At 41.3% G+C, this 20462-nt stretch overlaps 1 protein-coding gene across 1 annotated transcript in view; it reads right to left on the reverse strand.

The window, feature by feature from the left end:
• The window catches only part of LOC106892842 (cytosolic phospholipase A2 epsilon-like), a 45537-nt gene that overhangs the window by 15261 nt on the left and 9814 nt on the right, over window positions 1-20462 (reverse strand). Inside the window, exons 3-6 of the mRNA XM_014950384.1 lie at window positions 4932-5068; window positions 1514-1645; window positions 1109-1149; window positions 617-659 (exon numbers count right to left, since the gene is read on the reverse strand). Of these exons, the coding sequence (XP_014805870.1) occupies window positions 617-659; window positions 1109-1149; window positions 1514-1645; window positions 4932-5068 (353 nt within the window). The remainder of the gene's footprint in view (window positions 1-616; window positions 660-1108; window positions 1150-1513; window positions 1646-4931; window positions 5069-20462) is intronic.

Genomic DNA, 20462 nt, shown 5'->3' on the forward strand with positions numbered 1-20462 from the left:
TCTGGAAAACTCTCCCCACTGTGGTTTTTAGGCTAATAAGAGAAACACCTTGGCTATCTGAAGATGTGCCACATTTCAGCTGGAAGAAAAATGGCTGTGGTCCCTCTGTGGGGATGAGGAGGGAGGGGAAATAATGGGGAGGGAATGGGAGTGTGCTGAGGCATCCGGAGGGTAGATTGAGAGGTCTGCCAGATCCCAGGGCTGTCCTCGCAGCCCTACTTTGGTGAGGTTGGACACCTCCTCTAAACAGTGTTAGAGGCAGTGAGAAAACTACTTCCATATCACTTTATAGAGGTGGGGAAAACAGGACAGCCACGAGAGGGTCCCTAGAAGAGTCCCCGGAGGGAATGACACAGAGGCAGTAAGTGAATGAAAGAGAACTTCAGGCTTTGTCAAGAGGTGGTGGTGGAGGGGTCTCCAGGTACCCACAATAACTGTGGTCACTATTTCCTAATACACCCTCCCACAGGCATCAACAGGATGGCTGCCAGTGTCCAACCCTCCATCTCCCTCCCCTTCAGCCCTGCCTGCAGCGAGGTGTTGGGGCACCTGGCAGATTCACCACTCCCATCACTAGCATAAAAACAAACATAGAAGAGAAATAGTTTAAAATTACCACTAATACACCGTTAGTGACAAGCTTTTCAGGAGGGACTGGACTGAAAGAGAGGGGAAAAATAATATACAATCAGAGTATGACCTAAATATGTCCTTAAAATAACACCAAGGAATAACAGTTTCCTTAAAAGTTGCCTTGTCCAGCATAGTCTCAAATATGTCACTGATACTTAATTTTGGGAGACATCTGAAATGTGCATTCCTTATTTTTTTAAATATAATGGTAAAAAAATATAGTAATAAGCACAGTGGCTGCAGTTCTTATAATCCTTCTCTCTCTCCCAGCAAATAATGGGATAAATTAACATCCAGGATGATTCTTGGTAGATAAGGAACACAGTGGTGTAGCCAATATGTAACTGACTTGATAAACACCAGCTGTTTCTGTGATGCAGAGCATTTTAAACTACATTATACTAAATGCTAGCATGTATTTAAGTGCTTGTTTTTACAAAGTACCATTCTCCAGTTCTGCGTGGGTTTTACTCACATGCTCTCCGATGCAAACTCAACCTCCAGCAACTCTTGTGTCTGTAAAAGATTAATTCACTGTAAGTATTTTAATTCATTTTCTTTCTCACTAGCTGTGGTTGTCAACAATTATTCTGGCTCCTGAAACAGCCCTTAAAATCAAATTTCCCTCCTGCTCTAGGGTATGCTCAGATGAGTAAAAGCAATCAAGTTAGAGTGATTTTGAGGAGCTAGTAAAAACCTTCAGAATTATGTCCAAGGTAGGGAGGTAAACATTTTCCACTTTGCTGAACAAGGTTTGGAACCCCCCACACTCCTACACACAGCACACACACTCCCCTACAATTGCTTTACAAGAAGTTATTTAGGAGATAATACCAAAAATGTATTTCCTTCCTGTGGCCAAGGCAGTTTCATTCCTCACCTTTGGATTTAGCTGAAAAGTCAAGCGAACAGTTTCTCCAAGCTGGATTTTAGCAACATCAAAGAGGACGGTGAAGAGGAGATCATCTTTAGTGACTGCATTTTCATCGTAGACTTTCAATTCAAGAATATTCTGTGAACAGAGGCACAGGCTTAGGAACATTTTATGTTGAGACCTTACAAAGGCACAAGATGATGTGCTCAGCATGTTTAGGAAGAGAGAGAAAGGAAGGGGAGAAGTGCAAGAGCATGCACAACCTTTTCATCCACACAGAGCTAAAGAAAGATATTCTGAACCTCACATAATTCAGTTCATTGCTGATTTTCCCCTGCAGAGTAATTTAAATTACAAAGGTTAGTAGAATCATCGAATATGTAGTTCCCATATTGAAAAACACGTTTGACCTCTAGTGCAGTTTGAGGTCATCACTTTCCCCTGAATAATTGTAGGAAACCATCTAGTGGTCGGGACTTTATTGCTATTGGTGAAAAAAAAAATACCCTTGGATAGAAGCAGTGACTAAAATACATTAAGGAAGCACCATATAACTACTGTATGGTTGCATAATTATATCCTGCAAATTATTAAATAGAGCACATGGAGATAATTGCTATGGAATCTACAGAAACTGATATGTTTTTGTTAAATCAGTGACAAAATGCAGAGAAAGCAGCAGAACAAAGGCCTGTTTCAATCAAATTATATCCCACACCTCTCAATCTCCTCTTCCTTCCTCCCTCTGCAGAAATCTCCTCCTCTCCCTCATCTGCCACCTGACTGTTTAGATGGACAGGAGGGGTAACAGCCCCAGCTGTGCCTGGTTGGTAGCTGCACATGCTCAGATGTGCCTCCCAGAGTGCTGAGCAAATTAACATCGACCGCTGTTTTCTCAGTGGGGAAAGAATTCAGACCTCTCTCCATACATTCAGCAGCTCATTTTCGTGTCAGTCACAGGGACCTCCTATCTCAGAGATTCCTACTTCTCCATCAGATTTAACTGTAACTTGCTAAGAGGGTCAATGCTTATTAAAGACACACGTGGTCTCACACACAAACACATGCACAAATAAAAGTGAGCACATGAGCTTTGTTGCCTTAAACATTTATAATGAATCACAGGATGGTCCATAACTAAATCTGATAAGTGACTGAATACACAAATCTACTGAAAGGAAGATGATACACAATCCAAATATTCAATCTTGGCATCTGTCATTTGTGTAAGAAACCAGCAAGTGGGAGATGGCAAGCTGTAGTGAACTCGAGTCTGCAGTTTGCTGTCAGAAGACAGAAAGGCTGCTGCCCTATATGTAAATGCATCACATTGTGCTGCAGAAAGAAAATCAATTCTGTTTGGGGCTGACAGTCAGCGGTGGGTTCTTGCCCATCACGCTTGCTAAAAAAGCCATACCAACAAGAGGTAGAGAGAAGCAGCCACAGCAACTTCAGCGGTGGGTTCTTGCCCATCACACTTGCTAAAAAAGCCATACCAGCAAGAGGTAGAGAGAAGCAGCCACAGCAACTTGGTTTACAGGCCAGCCATAAATAGCTTCTTATTACGGATTATGGATTATCCTTTTAGGATTATGGAAGATGATGGAGGGGATATGCTTAAAAGCAACAGCTTGCAGTTTGTAGAAGGCAGACTTACACTGAAGAGCAGATAAATTTTCTGGACATCAGACTGTCCTTATTTGGCTAAAATGGCTGACATTTTCTTAGTGACCAATTGATTGAAGTCCCTCAGTTACTCCCAGCTAGCCAGGGGGGGCATGCATGGGGTGCTGGCTGGCTAAGGGACCTCTTCAGCTCCACTCTGGGATGCTGAGTGGGAAGGAGCTGAGTGATCATTTCTGTCTGCTCCTGACAGAGGGTGCAAGGGCAGCATCACTGGGGTGGCCCTCCCACAGCCAGGGAGGGCCCTTGGTGAGGGAAGGAAGCCCTTCCTCACTGGCTATGCTTTGTCAGACATTCATCAAAACCTTTCACCAAACACTCCTGTTCCTGATGGGAACCAGCCCAACATACCCAAAAGTGCATTACATTATTTTACCAAGCTCTGTCTCCCATAATTTAGGACAATGAATACCTCAATGATGCACAAGACAGGCAAGGAGAAAATAACCAGGCCAGCAGACTCTGGCTCTGCTCAGAGGGTAACGAGCAAAGCAATTATAGTATATACAGAGAAACCTGTGAGAGCCCAGAGAGCAATGAAGCAGCAGTGACAGACGTGCCAGAACACTTTGGTTATCCTAGATCCCCAGGACACATTTTGAGCAGCCCACACTGAACCACTAGAACGCTGCTGTTGCCACACGCTTAAAATTATTTGGGCTAACGCTACGTGTCTTGTCACCTGCTGCAAACTTAACTGCAAAGTAAATATAAGATGTTCCCAAATACTACTCCATGAAGGACTAGTTCAAGCACCTTCCTGTGGCCAAGACATTTTTTTTCAGCTGTTATGTGTGGTATTGCAGTTTTGAAAGACCTGTCAGCCATAAACCATTTGCAAGGAGCAGGTGTCCTGGTGCAAGAGTTGCAGACCCGTGGGTGTTTGTTCCCATGCTGCAATGTTTGTCCCTTGCCTCTGTGGAAGGAAGCCAGAGAACTTATATCATGGGCAATTTGTGCAGACAAGGGCAAGAGGGATCATTCACTGGAGACCCCGTGGTGTAGCAACATTTTGAGCTATTCTGAATGCTCTTTTGGAGGAGTTTATTGATGCCTAAGAGAGGCAGGGGACTGGCCTGCTGATTTGGCACTTGGTAGAAGTGCTTTTGTCCTGCTTTGCCATCAGCACTAGGAAACGAAAGGTGCAAGGTGTAAAACAGAGTTTGATTGCTCCAGGTGTAAAGTTTGGCTTACTTGGTCTATCACTGATCTTTGTGGACTGCTAGACTCTGATGTTGACGCTGTCTTTTGGAGGGAGTGGATAGTGGGACTAGCAAATCTTCTTAAGCTCTAACATTTATCATCATGGTAAAAGCTCAGCTGGTCTTCTCTTGCAAACTTTAATTGTTGTTTTGCAATTTTTTTTTAATTGCAAGTAATTCCAAAGGAATAGTAAGAAAGTACAACACCGTGATGCTTCCACTAGTTAGCTCAAACATGTCTTTATGCTGTTCAATTTACTCTGAAATTCTCACCTTTACTCTTGAAAAGCAGTGATTTAAAAAAAAAAATAAGAAAAAGTGAAAACTGATAGAACATTATATGAATAGTTGTGAAATATCTTGGCTATCCTTTATATATCAGAAAATAAGATTTGATTTTGCTGCTGCATGCTACTCCACAACCCCTCACCCATATCCCTGTAGTCTCTCACACATATTTATTTTTATGGTATCCTACATATTGATCACACAATGAAATCTTTGCCCCAAAAGAAAAACAAATGCACTCTGCATCTTACTTTTACTTGGCTCTGGATCCTGAAGCAAAATGTTTCATTCCACACCGGATCTTTGCAGTTCTTGATGGTTTTGGTCCGGACAGTCTCAGGGGAAGCAGTGGGCAAGGACAGGCTTACATAGCAATCAGTTTGGCTAACTGTCTTTGAAAAGATATAGTGTAACTAACAGATTACTATAAATATATTAGAGCATAGCCTTATAGTACCATACAGACAGCAAGCTGCAAAAAGGAGATATTGTTTCTATGACTTTTCTTAGCAGTCTGTATTCCATAGCAGTCATTACTATTTATTCCATTCTGCAGGTGGGAGCTCTGGTCATTGATGGAGATTCAAAGAAGCTACTACAATAAAGACAACTGCTAAGAAAAAAAATATGCAGAGTTAGTTTCACTTAACAAAACCTTTATTGGTACAATCCTCTCTTTGTTGCAAATCAACAGATTTCTGTGATGGAAAAGAAAAAGTTTTACATTTTAAGAAACCTTTTTTTAAAGGGTAAAATACTTATTTAGCTCTTTGAGCATTTAGATAAGAGTCTAACTTTGTCCTTTGCTCTTGAGAGGAGAACAGAAGAGCTGAAGGAGGTCTGGGCACAAAGAATCTTCCCTCTCTGTTCTGCTGCCCCCACGTACCTATAGCCCAGTCCATGTAATGAGCCGACTGTCTCACCCAACATGTGATCACATCTCTTCATCACCAACAAGTATGCAAAAGTAGCAATGCACTTCTGTCTTACTGATTTAAACTCTGAGCCTTGATAGTGAAGAAACCTCTCATTTCTTAGACAGGTGTTACCTTTATGTAGGTTTGAACACACGTGCAAGTTATGTGCAAGTATGGCATTAAACCTACAAATATGGCAATACACATACATAATACACAGGAGCTGCTTTGGGGTGGGCTCTCAGGAACCACCTCCAGCCCCAAGCTGGGGCAAACAGCCTCCCGACTGGGGAAGCAGAGCTATGACAAGCACTGCCACGGGGTGTTGACCAGTTGTGTTGAGGTGAGAGGCAGGTTGTGTACTCGTATGTCTGTGCAGCTAACTTTCCTCTTGTGTGCTCATCTGATGTATGTGGAGTATTTGGTGGTTAGGATTCTCTCTGGTACTGCTAAGAAGATGATGTGGTTTTCAGCAGGGAGCAGTGCTGGGCATTTGCTCCTAGGTGCATAAAAGAGATGATGTTTCATGAACTTGTAGTAACTGAGACCCTGAAAGGACAGTGAAGAGTGGTGGGACTCACTCTATCTACACTATCAGTCACCCTTTTCAGCCCTCCTATTTGGAGCAAATCTGATGTCCTTCAGTCCTCTAAACTCTTTGCACTTATTTTTAGACAACAGACATTTCCTTTGCCTGCTGTGCAACTACAGATCTCTCTAATGCCTCCAGCTCTAAGAAATTGTCTTGTAATCACAGTAACAGGCCAGATTTGGGTGTAACAACAGCCAGTTTGGTACTCTGGGATACATGCTGAGAGGCGGCACGACCAGGTGGATAACCTGCTGGACAAGGTGTCATGACATGTTGGCTCCAGTCCCAGCTCTGGTCCGGGCTGCTCAGTCACTCTGGACAATTGCTTCCATTTAAATTTATCTTGCTTCTCTATCTACAGTTCCCCCTCAATAAAGCAGTGATAACAATCCTTTCCTGTTTCGTAATCTGCTTCGACACCCCCTGATTAAAAGCATTATACAAAAAAATAACTATTATATTTCCACATAACCCACAAGAAGAGAGTGCCTTATCAGTAATTATGTTTTTCTTTCTCTACCAGTCTCTTGATTCTCATTCCACACTTTCTTTAAACTTGTGGTGTAACCCATGTGGCAATGAATAGGTGTTGCTTAAAGTAATTTGTGCAATCAGATTATGTGTGATTTATCTTTCAAGTCTTCTGATACTGTCTGAACACGAAACATCTTCCAGTTTTTCAGCATGCATTTGATAGTTTCCCCATTACTGTCCATGGCAGGGAAGAAATTAGTTTAACATCACAAGTGCAGATCTCTATAATTCTTGTAAGTAATAATAGGATATTTTTAGATTTATTACTGCAATTTTAAAATGCAGAATATGTACAATGTAGCTGTAGATAACAATTCAGTGGTAAAGGAGATGAAAAAATAGTTTCTCTAGCTCTCTCTCTGACAATATTTTCTATTATTCTTCTGTTGATTTTTAATATTTGAAAAAAGATAACATTAACTTTGCATAGTTACTTCTTCAGATGGTGCCAGAGAAGCAGGTAAGAGTGAGAATATCTGTTTCTTCAGCAACTGCATCTGTCAGTTACAGACAACTGATATTTGTGTGTTTTAGAGGATTTGTTTATTTATGGTCTGGAATATCACTTTGTTGTACATACTAGCTATGAATCCTCATTTAGAAGACAGGCTTTTGGTATTTTCAGAGTATCAAAGAAGCTCTAAACTTATGACTTACAATCTTCTATCTAGATAGAGCTGTAGTGGGATCTCTGTTCAGTCCTTCATCTTCTCTGAACACATTAGACCTACAGCCAACTTGATTAGCGACCAGTAAGGTCTCAGTCTCAACATAGCCAAGACAAGAATGCAGGTAAGAGACAAAGATATTTGCATCTGAAAACAGGCAACTTCAGCCAGGTCACTGTGTGAAGAATAACAATTTATGCATCAGAACTATAACGTTGCAGGACTTATCTGATAACTTATATACAAAATAGATTTAGATAATTTTTGGACCAGATCCCAAAAACACAATGTTCAAATGTTCATGCAGAGAGATCTCAGTGCAGGTGATGAGATTTAGCACTGAGATCTCTTTGCAGATCTCTACAGCCCTAGACAGGAACAAATGCATGCTCAGTGTCTTCCATGTTGCAGTTCTCTTTCACTCTTTTCCTCCCTCCACCATAAAAGGCTGTAACTGTTACCAGCTACTAAAATTAAACATGTCCAGATTGAAAAGGATTGCCTTAGACAGTTTAGCATATGAGAAAGAGCTCAAAGAATTGAGTTTGCTAATTCAACAGCAACTGTCAAAGACTGTCAAATAACATGGTACAAGTCAGTTCTGTAATGTCGAAATAATTGATACAAAGAGAAAAATTATCTGTTGCTCTGTGTGACCAGAAGGTAATAAACAAGGACAAATGTTAGAAAAGCCATCCCAGCTCTAAGAGAGTTAGACCTACAGCCAACTTGATAAGTTAGTTCAGTCTTTAGCAAGGCTGTTCGTTCTTAATAAGAGCAAAACCAAAGTGCCACAACCTGATGATCCACATGCAACATCAGCTCAGTTAGCGACCAGTAAGGTCTCAGTCTCAACATAGCCAAGACAAGAATACAGGTAAGAGACAAAGATATTTGCATCTGAAAACAGGCAACTTCAGCCAGGTCACTGTGTGAAGAATAACAATTTATGCATCAGAACTATAACGTTGCAGGACTTATCTGATTACTTATATTCAAAATAGATTTAGATAAATTTTGGACCAGATCCCAAATACACAATGTTCAAGTGTTCATGCAAAGAGATCTCAGTGCAGTTGATGAGATTTAGCACTGAGATCTCTTTGCATACACTCCCAGCCCTAGACAGGAACAAATGCATGCTCAGTGTCTTCCGTGTTGCAGTTCTCTTCCACTCTTTTCCTCCCTACACCATAAAAGGCTGTAACTGTTACGAGGTACTAAAATTAAACACGTCCAGATTGAAGAGGATTCCCTTAGACAGCTTAGCATATGAGAAAGAGCTCAAAGAATTGAGTTCGCTAATTCAACAGCAACTGTCAAAGACTGTCAAATAACATGGTACAAGTCAGTTCTGTAATGTCCAAATAATTGATACAAAGAGGACAATGATCTGTTGCTCTGTGTGACCAGAAGGTAATAAACAAGGACAAATGTTAGAAAAAACGTCCCAGCTCTAAAAGAGTTAGCTCTAGTGAGAGAGATTTTATACAGTTTCCAGGTAACTCATTTCAGAGGGTATCAGTACCCAGATACGTATCAAAGAGTGACAGACAAGGTAAACTTGATCCTGCTTCAGGAGAAGAGAACCAGCCCAGATGAACCTGCAAGGCGTCGTATGGAATTGCTGCCATGTGATGCCCATGTTTATGCTGGCAGGCAATAAACAGGATAATCATGTCACGTCAATTATATTGCATGGAAACCAATTAACCGGTCTCCCTGCCAGCCTTGACTGTCAGGGAAGGAAGTGACAGGGCATCCCTACACTGTACACCAACTCAAGACATCAGTTCCCAGATAGCTGTGCACTGTCTCCTAAACTACTGCAAACCTCCTTCTTTGACACATACAAAGTAAGACTGTAAGTTCATTGGAAAAGTTTCTGCCTTTCCTTACTAAACACATGCAGCGTCAAACTAAAAAAGCCTAAATCCATTATCCAAAGCCTCCATGTACCATCCCAATATAATCGTCAAAAGGAAACAATGCCAAAGCAACACAGTGTAATGCAGAGAAGCCCATGGACAGCCGCGCTACTTCTCACATCCCCTCAAGCTTCTCCATGAAGCTACAGGGGATAAATTACATTACCCAAGTGGCATTTTGAGTACGTGTAGCTGTTCTTGCAAGATTTGTACGTACTAACAGAGGCACAGATGTCATTAAATCACCCTGACGTATGCTCTCTTTTGGCAAAGTGGAACTAGAAATCATGTCCTTCCATAGGCACACCCATTTTTAGACCTTTCATAAGCATTGCCACTGTCTCACTGTTCCTACTCTGTCAGCCAGTAGGAACCAAAAAGCTGTATATTTTTGGCCAAGAGGCACCACTAAGAGGTCAGACTTCATTTGTTCTACATCGGACCCTCTTGCAGTGATATATAGTACAATCTCAAATTTATGGCTGGAAAGTATTTTTTATAAAGTTCTTTTGTTTCTGTTTAAAAATAAATTAACTGAAAATTAAGCCTTGGCCAGACATTGACGTTGTTAATGCAGACACAGTGCATAGTTAGAACTGCTGGGCATCTGAAGAAATCATTAGAGGGAAACATCATGGAAACAAACTTGGAGGCAAGAGGCAAGAAAAACACAGTAGTGCCTTGGATTTCAAAGGAAATGGGAGTGGGAACAAAATCAATACCTGAAGCAGCTGAAACAACAAATCAGCAATCACAAATTATCTTTCTTCAGAAAGTGCTGCAGCACCAGCAGTGTACTGCAGCAGTAGTTGTGATTTGCATTTTTCAATTGAGACTCAGAGTTTTGAAACCAAAACTTTGCTACTGAATAAATAAACTTTGCGGCGGGGACCTTCGCTGTGTTTAATGTATCTGAAAACCAGAAAATGTTTGCAAATCTGATGAATGAGGTTAAAAATATCCCAAAGTCTCACTTGCAGGAAGCAGCTAGCACTGATAACCCGTAGGAGTTTACTGTAGATCCTGTGCACAGAAATGAAAATAGATACCTGTAGAAGTTCTTTGGTTTTTTATGGTGGGGATGGAGGAGTTATGCCTAAGGAAACAGCATGGAAATAATAAAGGCACATCATTATAACTAAGTAACAAAAGTAGGGTGCATTAAGTCACCTCATTCCCTCACAGGATGGTTTGCAGCAGCCAAAATAAAGGTAAAGATGTTGATGCTGATTAATTAATTTGGTAAGAAAGATTCCATAACATATAGGGACAGCTCACTAGAAGCAGGAGTGTTTAAACCACAACATAAATGGGTCTTTGTGTGCCTGAGAATTAAGCCCAAAGTCTGTAAATGTCAGTCACCATTTTGTGAATCAAATTTTGGACCTACAGGGCACAAAGCACAGGTGAAGATTACAGTTTTACTGTTTTGGTTTATTTGTTAAGGGAAGAGCTCATTCAGCCTGGATTAAAAGCTTACGTTGCAGCAATGGCTCATCCTGACATAAATATTATGACTTGGATGCGTTGACAACGTGCACTTTGCTTTTGGCAGCCAAGTCTCCACATTTTATATGTCTTTTCTACAAAGATGTCACCATCACTTTCTTTCACATAAAAGTAAGCCACAGATAAACACACAGCTTCCAGACCGTCTTTTAGCACAAGGCTAGAACTAATCCTATTTTCACAGTGAAATTTAATGAGCTCACTTTCTGGCTGGAGTCCTTCAGGGCTCCCAACTGATCTAGAAGCCTACAGCAACTTTCCAGCAAAGAAGGAATGAAAGCATTAAAAACAGATATATCCGGCTTAAAAGGAACATTTATACCCAAGGCCCCTTTTGTCTAGTTTTCATTCTTGAACTGAAAGGTAAGTCTATAAAAAAGAGTAGTCAAGATTGGTCCTGAACAAAAAGGAAAAGATGGACACCTTTGGCAGGCAGACATTTAAGAAGACTGCCCATTTCATAGCAGAATACAATGCAAGCACCATCACCAACATCTGTGAGTGAATCTTACTGTTACCCCTCACTGGTTACTACTGTGGCACTACTTTATTGGCTCCTTTATTGCTGAGGATACAGTCCTAGAAGTGCCTGGGGAGAAGCCATAGTCTGACACGGACACCCTCCCGTGTCTTTTCAGCAATCCAGACTACCACAGCCATGTTAAATTTAACCTCCCTACTTTACATTGGCCTCCCACATAATAGCAAATCACATATGGGTTCTCGGTCCTTATCTACAAGATAAACAATGTCCTCAGTTCAGCAAAAAAGTTTGCCTGAAGCTCCTCTCTGGAGACCATCGCTGATAAAGGTCCTCGAGCCCGGTGAATCTCGCCTGTGGGCAAGGCTTTCCCTGGCACTGCTCTGAGTCCTCAGAATAAACCTCCACAGGGACCAAGATATACCACAGGCCTTATCACGCCGTGCTTTGAGCGTGCAGCTCACCTCAGCAGCACTCATCAAGACACGTGTGAAAGAGAGCACAGATGCATAAAACAAAGCAGATCTCTGCTCGGAGGGTATGGGAAAGAATGAATCACTGATTACAGATATCAGTCACACTGCTTAATGCATAACTGGATGAACTGCAGATACTGCTGTCTTGATGAAACCAGAACAGCCAGTACAGAACTGGAACAGATTCTGCAGGTTCTTTAACAGTGTATAAGAAAATCTATCGGGAATCAACAAACAAAAATGCCTTTAAATGTATTTTCCACACTAAAATACCAAAGATGAGAAGTTGTACCTTCTTCTCCTCATCAAAGGAATACCTCAAAAATCCTGAAGCAAGTCCTGCCATAAATAAATGTCTGTATCAATCTTCATAGTCTTAATTAACTTCTTTGAATGTCCCACATAACCACTAATAGCCCTGTAGACACGGATCTGCTGATATTCAGTTTGTGGTTACTGCTCAGTGTCAGGCAAGGTATACTTTGATCTTAAACTCAATACGTTGTTGTGCAACAGTAAGCCGGATATAGAGTAAAAGACGGTCCTTATCAAGGATGATCAAAAACACCAAGGTGCAATAACTTTTAAGAAGATGTGGGAGACTGTAAGCATGGGAAAAAGCAATGCTCAGCTTAGTTTCGTAAGCGGTGAGAAGTTGTTACACAGCTCAGCCCAAAGAAATTTGTAAATATAGAAAGCCTATTCAGAAATCAAAGCACATACTTCACTGTCATTATCTATTGACAACTGCTGAAGTTGCTTACACATGTTTGAAAGAAACTGCATGCTAGTCTTGTGCTATCTGTGTTAGTTATTAGCACAGCACTTAATGAAATGTGTCTCAGCTCTTGCAGAAATGTCCGTCCAGGTCGGTTGGAATTTTCCAAGTGCAAACTAGAACCTCGTGTCCTGAGCAGAGTCTGCCACTGCCTTTGAACCCCACAAGCCAAATGGCAGAGGAGGAGTGAAGAGTCATGAATTGCTGTGTGAACCTGTGTCCTCTCAAAGCACCGTGTGGTTCTACATTGCTGCTACCATCACCTACTCATTCCAGCCTCTCTTCTCCACCTGAGCTTCTCCCTTGTTCATTTCCATTGCCTCCACCCTTTTCAGACCTGTTTTGAAACAGGTTTTGACACTTTAAAACATTATAAAACACCTTATTTCAACTTCTTGTTAAAGAGGATAATGAATTCTACTAGGAACATGTAGTACCATCATAAAAGGTTTTAAAGACCACCCTTGTTCAGCGGAGGACAACAGCTGCAGTATCACCCATGCTGCTATGGTATTAGAGCACAGCAGCTGCTCTCACCTATGCCTTTGAGACAGAGATGAGTCTAACATTTTTAAGGTTTTTTACTCCTTTTACCAGTCCTTCAGCCAGCAATCAACTAGTTCTCCTAATGTCCCTATTTGGCTTCTAATGCCCTTGCTGCATTCCTTGCTTTAGAGATGAGGAATTAAGGTTTTGAGGAAACTAATCTTCTCTAAGGTTACACCAAGAGTCTGGAGGAAATCATGAGGGAACATCACACATAATAGCTTTAACCACCAGAACAGATTTCTGTTCTTGCAAACAGAAGTCCACAGGAGCTGGCTTGGCATATGTGCCTACATACAAACCACTGATACCTAGCAGTAGAGATGCAATTATTTCCATAGCTCTAAGGATGTGCCCTGACCAAGAGCCCTAAACAAATAACATATTAATGAGGTCCTCGATTATACATAACATTGTCTTTTTTTGTGGCATCTTATGATACCACGGAGGCACAGCACAAGCTTTTCATCTCCATACTTTTTACTATGTATACCACACAATACAATTGCATACAATATGATGTACACTACACTCTATATGATATACTCCACCATGGAATTTCTGACAACAACACATTAAAGACTTGAGAAAGGAAAAAAACCTTGAAATAATCTCTTAGACTAGAGAGCAGAAAATGGGTGATCTGAGGGGAACTAGGGTTTTGCATGTATTTAGATGGTAGCAATAAACTGAGGATAATGGGAGCAGAGTTGGGTAACATGAGTGGATAAAACCAAACAGACGATTGAATGGAGAAGAGAAGAGGTTGTTAAGAACTGCAACTGTGAAGCTGATTCACATTATGTTCATTGAGATTATCCATTAATTTGTTATTCATATTATTAACTGTGGTTATGACTTTATTATTATAAACACCAGACCGGACCGGGGCTCCATTTTGACAGGTACCTTAGAAGTTATGCAATTAGCTCTTGATCTTGATGTCACCTGCTTACAATTACAGTAAGGAAAGCCCTGCTTCAGGATATGACATCACAGGGAGGAGCTTCTGGTGATTAACAGTTGCTTTTGTACCTGTTTGTTTCAGTTTCTTAACCAGTGAGGAAATCCTTGTTTACAGGTCTTGTTGGAACTTGGCATCTTCCACAGAACTACTGCTCCACTAACTGTGCAGATTCCTATTGCCGAGTGTTTGTCCTGGGCTGCTTTTAGGTTTTCTCTCCTTAAATGCAAACCCAGCCTGTCTGAGCAGCCAGGGGCACCAGGAAGTTAGCTGAGACATCTTGCAAAGACGCCAGCGCTCTTTCTTTTTCAAAAAAACAGAGTGCCAGGATTTCTCGCATCCATGGCAAAACTCAGCGACCACGTCCACTTTGACAGTAAAGTCACTTAGCCCTCAAAGCAGACATGCTGTTAGCACTGGCCAGCCCTGGAGAGTGCCTGCTGATGCTGCCCACGCTACCTGCCCTCCCTGCTGCCACCCCCTTGCATTGGGGCTACAGTTGGGGGGAATGGGTACAAAGAACTCTATGCATCTTGTTGCGTGCACGTCTTCAATCAGTCCTTTCTGCACCCAGTAGTTGAGAGCACGGCAACAAAAGTGTTGATGGCATTACGTAGGATTTAGGTGATGTAAGTAAAAACATTAGTAATACCGCCTTCCAAATTTTAAATCAATCAGCAGTGTAGTAGAGGGAGTTTGCTCTGAAGTTACATAGCAACAGATTTAACAAGACCCAGAATTAAGCCCTAAGGCTTTACCTAATGAGCCTTGACATATTAAAGAAAAGAAAAAAAAAAAGTTAGATATAAGATTCCAGGAAAAGTTTTCTGGAGCTCTGGACTTAGCTAAATACTAAGTAGGGGAAGCCAGTATTTTTGAACGCATTTTTTTGTCTCTTGGAGAGAATATTTCTGTGCAATACATGTATGTAGAAAACGTTACTTTTTATCTCACTCCTAGCCCATGAAACAAACAGATTTTTCTCCCGTCTGTGTCAGTTTGCTGCATAGAAGATATTTATTTCCCCTCCTGGAAGGCCTGTGAACCCTGCCGCTGAGAAAAGGGCTGCGCTGAACCGGCTTTGCCGGCTGTGACTGCCAGGTGTGCTCCCATGGGACCCTGAACAGCCAGGCAGGTCTGGGCAGCCACGCTGAAAAGATCTGGTCTGGGGAATTTACACAGCGTGGGTCTAGTTCTTGTCATAATGAACGCACGGAGGGTGAAATGTAGACGTAGCCAGCAGAAAAGACTCTCCGGGAAGGAACTCTTCCATGGTTAAACGGTGGAAACGCAGAACCCTGTATAAAGGTGGCTTCAAGGGGCCTTCAAAGGCTTCTGTGAAGAAATGGGTGGGGGGGACTTGAAGATGAAAGCTATGTCCTCTTGCAGTGATCTCCGCTGGTGGACCAGCCCTTGGAAAACAAGAGTTCAGCAAAAACCAGCCCCTTCCCACAGGAGGGAAGCCTTCTGAACATCAATCTCTGCTCCTTCAGCTGGCAGGGAAAGTAAGGGATGGTCATGGGAAGTCGCTGGATGGCAGAACAAACTCAACACCTTTCAGCAGTGAAGGCAACACTGATTTTTGGCACTACAAGGATGAGACATTGAGATAGCAGCAAAGATTTTTGTGACATGGAAACCAGAGGCTGGACAAAGACCGTTGTTGATGCATAGAATTGTCATGGATGCGTTTAGGAAGGTTTGTGACAGCCACAAAGTGTTTGCAGTTTTAAAGCAAGAGACAGCTGCAGTCATGCAGCTGTTAATGGTAAGTTTTCTGCCATTTTTGGAATAAATACAAGGGGGCAGTTGTCTTTGTTTAAGAGCTAACCCTAACTAATATGTAGAAAAGGCCTTTCTACAAAAGGGAGAAAAGGACTAGCTTTTCTCATGTAGGCATTTTTGCTGCCCATGCCAGGCAAAGAGGAGAAAACAGAAATACCCATAAGCACTTAATTAGCAATACAAGTATATAGACCTCCCTGGAGAATAACATCCTGAAACAGCCTGGTGTTTTCCTATGACACTGAGAAAGAGTGTCTGGGTTCCTGTGCAGTGCAAAGTGAGATGAAAGATACCAAAATAAAACCCTTTAGTGGCTTCCCAGTGCCAAGCATTTTGGGCACAGCAATTAAATGCAAACACTACTTTTGACTGACAGCCAGACCTCTGAGCCACAGACCTCATGAACCACAGGTCTCTTGGGAGAGCAGGGAAGGTAAAAACATGCTTTGGTGCTTGTCCTGCCCTAAAGCATTTGTCATAGACCAGTTCCAGGGACGTATTGTCAATCCAGATGAAACTTTGGACTAGTATGGTATCACTATTCTTACAAATGTTGACAGGGAGAATTTAGCCAAACTCAAACATGTCCAGAAATTACAACAGCTGTGTCTTGGGAGCGATAGGAACTGCTCAGATTGCAGTTGCCTGATAACCCACATAACGCAGTAGCAAATCCTTCTGATTCATGAGTAAGCCTTATTCCTATCAGATTTCAACACACATTAGTAGCCTAATTCTTGTTATTGTGATCACACCATGTACAAATAAAACCTTCTGTCTTACACAAAGGGAAAAGTTCAGGAGCTCGTGATTATAGATGATTGCCACAGCTATCCTATAATAAAAAAACCCCAAGTCCTATATTATACAGCATGTGCAACATCTAAGAAGGCCTGGACACTGTGGGTTGTGTGCAGCAGCCCCTCCTACACAAAGAGGACACTTTAGCTGCACAGTGCCACAGCTGAAGAAAAACATCTTTGATGGGCAGTCTTCCAAAACCCACAGCTTGGTCTAATCAGACTCTGACTCCAAAAAGCACCCATGGCTCTTGCAGTTTGAATTATTTCTGTGACATCTTTCAGCTCTCTGTCCTCATCTCTGTCTCTCTTAACTTTAAATTGTACAGAAATAGCGATGACACAAATAAATGTAGGTGGGAAATATCTTTTCCCAAAATACATTTTGAGCCAAACATATTTGAAATGTTTAAAAATATTTGAATAAACACACGGATTACATGACTAATACATTCCCACAAAAAGTATTTAAAAAAAAATAAAATCCCTTTTGAGCAAAGACTAATCCTGGGAAAGTAATGCCTACAGAAATGTGGATATGTAGCCCTAAGTAGTTATGTTTACTTTCTTCTTAACTCATTGTTGCTACATTCCAGTGACCTTATTCATGCACAATGCAAAGACCTTCCTCCACATCTGGTTTTGGAAGCAAATCTCCAGTGATATAGCTCCATACCTGCAATCAGGCAGCCAAATATCTGCTCAAAAGGAAGATACAGGATAAAGACTAATAAAAGATAAAGAGCTAAGATAAATAGCTATGGTTTTCTGGAAGTTCTTTGGTCCTTAAGAATGTAAAGGTTGTCATTTCCAATCATTATAAAATACTGAGAAAGAAATAAACATCCCTGATTTTAAGGCCAGAGGCAGATATTTGGTTATCAACTCTGCAGGTGGTTATCTTGGTGCTATTGCTGTCGGGGATATCTTGGACTGCCATAATTTATGCCAGAAAACAGCTCAGCTGAGATTAAAATGACAGAAAGGGAACTCAGCTATCCTTTCATTCTTCTCTGAAGATGTGCTGTTTTCAAGAAAAGGCAATATTCCTGAACTAAGCTTAACAGCAGAAAAACAAGAATTGAATAGTGATCTCTATGGAGGCAAACATTTTTGCTGAGTTCACTTGGTCTTACTTTATATGCAAAGGTTCATATTCACTTCCTATCTGTTGTGTTCCTGCCTTGTTCTTTCTCTCTGAGGCAGATGTTTGAGTTGACCTTCAGTTTACTTTCCTACTTGAGTAACTGCTGAGATTTTTCTCTCTTGACTTCCACCCATTCCACCAAGTCCCCAGAAACATTTCAATGATACTGGTTTTGCCTTGAAAGTCTGATGTTTCAAATACTTTTCAGTAAACATTTGACAGAAAAAAAAAAAAAAAAATGAAGCTCTAAACTTATGACTTATAATCTTCTATCTAGATAGAGCTGTAGTGGGATCTCTGTTCAGTCCTTCATCTTCTCTGAACACATTAGACCTACAGCCAACTTGATAAGTTAGTTCAGTCTTTAGCAAGGCTGTTCGTTCTTAATAAGAGCAAAACCAAAGTGCCACAACCTGATGATCCACATGCAACATCAGCTCAGTTAGCAACCAGTAAGGTCTCAGTCTCAACATAGCCCAAGACAAGAATGCAGGTAAGAGACAAAGATATTTGCATCTGAAAACAGGCAACTTCAGCCAGGTCACTGTGTGAAGAATAACAATTTATGCATCAGAACTATAACATTGCAGGACTTATCTGATTACTTATATTCAAAATAGATTTAGATAAATTTTGGACCAGATCCCAAATACACAATGTTCAAGTGTTCATGCAAAGAGATCTCAGTGCAGTTGATGAGATTTAGCACTGAGATCTCTTTGCATACACTCCCAGCCCTAGACAGGAACAAATGCATGCTCAGTGTCTTCCGTGTTGCAGTTCTCTTCCACTCTTTTCCTCCCTACACCATAAAAGGCTGTAACTGTTACGAGGTACTAAAATTAAACGATCTCTACAGCCCTAGACAGGAACAAATGCATGCTCAGTGTCTTCCATGTTGCAGTTCTCTTTCACTCTTTTCCTCCCTCCACCATAAAAGGCTGTAACTGTTACCAGCTACTAAAATTAAACATGTCCAGATTGAAAAGGATTGCCTTAGACAGTTTAGCATATGAGAAAGAGCTCAAAGAATTGAGTTCGCTAATTCAACAGCAACTGTCAAAGACTGTCAAATAACATGGTACAAGTCAGTTCTGTAATGTCCAAATAATTGATACAAAGAGGACAATGATCTGTTGCTCTGTGTGACCAGAAGGTAATAAACAAGGACAAATGTTAGAAAAAACGTCCCAGCTCTAAAAGAGTTAGCTCTAGTGAGAGAGATTTTATACAGTTTCCAGGTAACTCATTTCAGAGGGTATCAGTACCCAGATACGTATCAAAGAGTGACAGACAAGGTAAACTTGATCCTGCTTCAGGAGAAGAGAACCAGCCCAGATGAACCTGCAAGGTGTCGTATGGAATTGCTGCCATGTGATGCCCATGTTTATGCTGGCAGGCAATAAACAGGATAATCATGTCACGTCAATTATATTGCATGGAAACCAATTAACCGGTCTCCCTGCCAGCCTTGACTGTCAGGGAAGGAAGTGACAGGGCATCCCTACACTGTACACCAGCTCAAGACATCAGTTCCCAGATAGCTGTGCACTGTCTCCTAAACTACTGCAAACCTCCTTCTTTGACACATACAAAGTAAGACTGTAAGTTCATTGGAAAAGTTTCTGCCTTTCCTTACTAAACACATGCAGCGTCAAACTAAAAAAGCCTAAATCCATTATCCAAAGCCTCCATGTACCATCCCAATATAATCGTCAAAAGGAAACAATGCCAAAGCAACACAGTGTAATGCAGAGAAGCCCATGGACAGCCGCGCTACTTCTCACATCCCCTCAAGCTTCTCCATGAAGCTACAGGGGATAAATTACATTACCCAAGTGGCATTTTGAGTACGTGTAGCTGTTCTTGCAAGATTTGTACGTACTAACAGAGGCACAGATGTCATTAAATCACCCTGACGTATGCTCTCTTTTGGCAAAGTGGAACTAGAAATCATGTCCTTCCATAGGCACACCCATTTTTAGACCTTTCATAAGCATTGCCACTGTCTCACTGTTCCTACTCTGTCAGCCAGTAGGAACCAAAAAGCTGTATATTTTTGGCCAAGAGGCACCACTAAGAGGTCAGACTTCATTTGTTCTACATCGGACCCTCTTGCAGTGATATATAGTACAATCTCAAATTTATGGCTGGAAAGTATTTTTTATAAAGTTCTTTTGTTTCTGTTTAAAAATAAATTAACTGAAAATTAAGCCTTGGCCAGACATTGACGTTGTTAATGCAGACACAGTGCATAGTTAGAACTGCTGGGCATCTGAAGAAATCATTAGAGGGAAACATCATGGAAACAAACTTGGAGGCAAGAGGCAAGAAAAACACAGTAGTGCCTTGGATTTCAAAGGAAATGGGAGTGGGAACAAAATCAATACCTGAAGCAGCTGAAACAACAAATCAGCAATCACAAATTATCTTTCTTCAGAAAGTGCTGCAGCACCAGCAGTGTACTGCAGCAGTAGTTGTGATTTGCATTTTTCAATTGAGACTCAGAGTTTTGAAACCAAAACTTTGCTACTGAATAAATAAACTTTGCGGCGGGGACCTTCGCTGTGTTTAATGTATCTGAAAACCAGAAAATGTTTGCAAATCTGATGAATGAGGTTAAAAATATCCCAAAGTCTCACTTGCAGGAAGCAGCT

Source organism: Calidris pugnax, unplaced genomic scaffold (assembly GCF_001431845.1).
Source record: "Calidris pugnax isolate Ruff unplaced genomic scaffold, ASM143184v1 scaffold68, whole genome shotgun sequence".
NCBI classification, from domain to species: domain Eukaryota; kingdom Metazoa; phylum Chordata; class Aves; order Charadriiformes; family Scolopacidae; genus Calidris; species Calidris pugnax.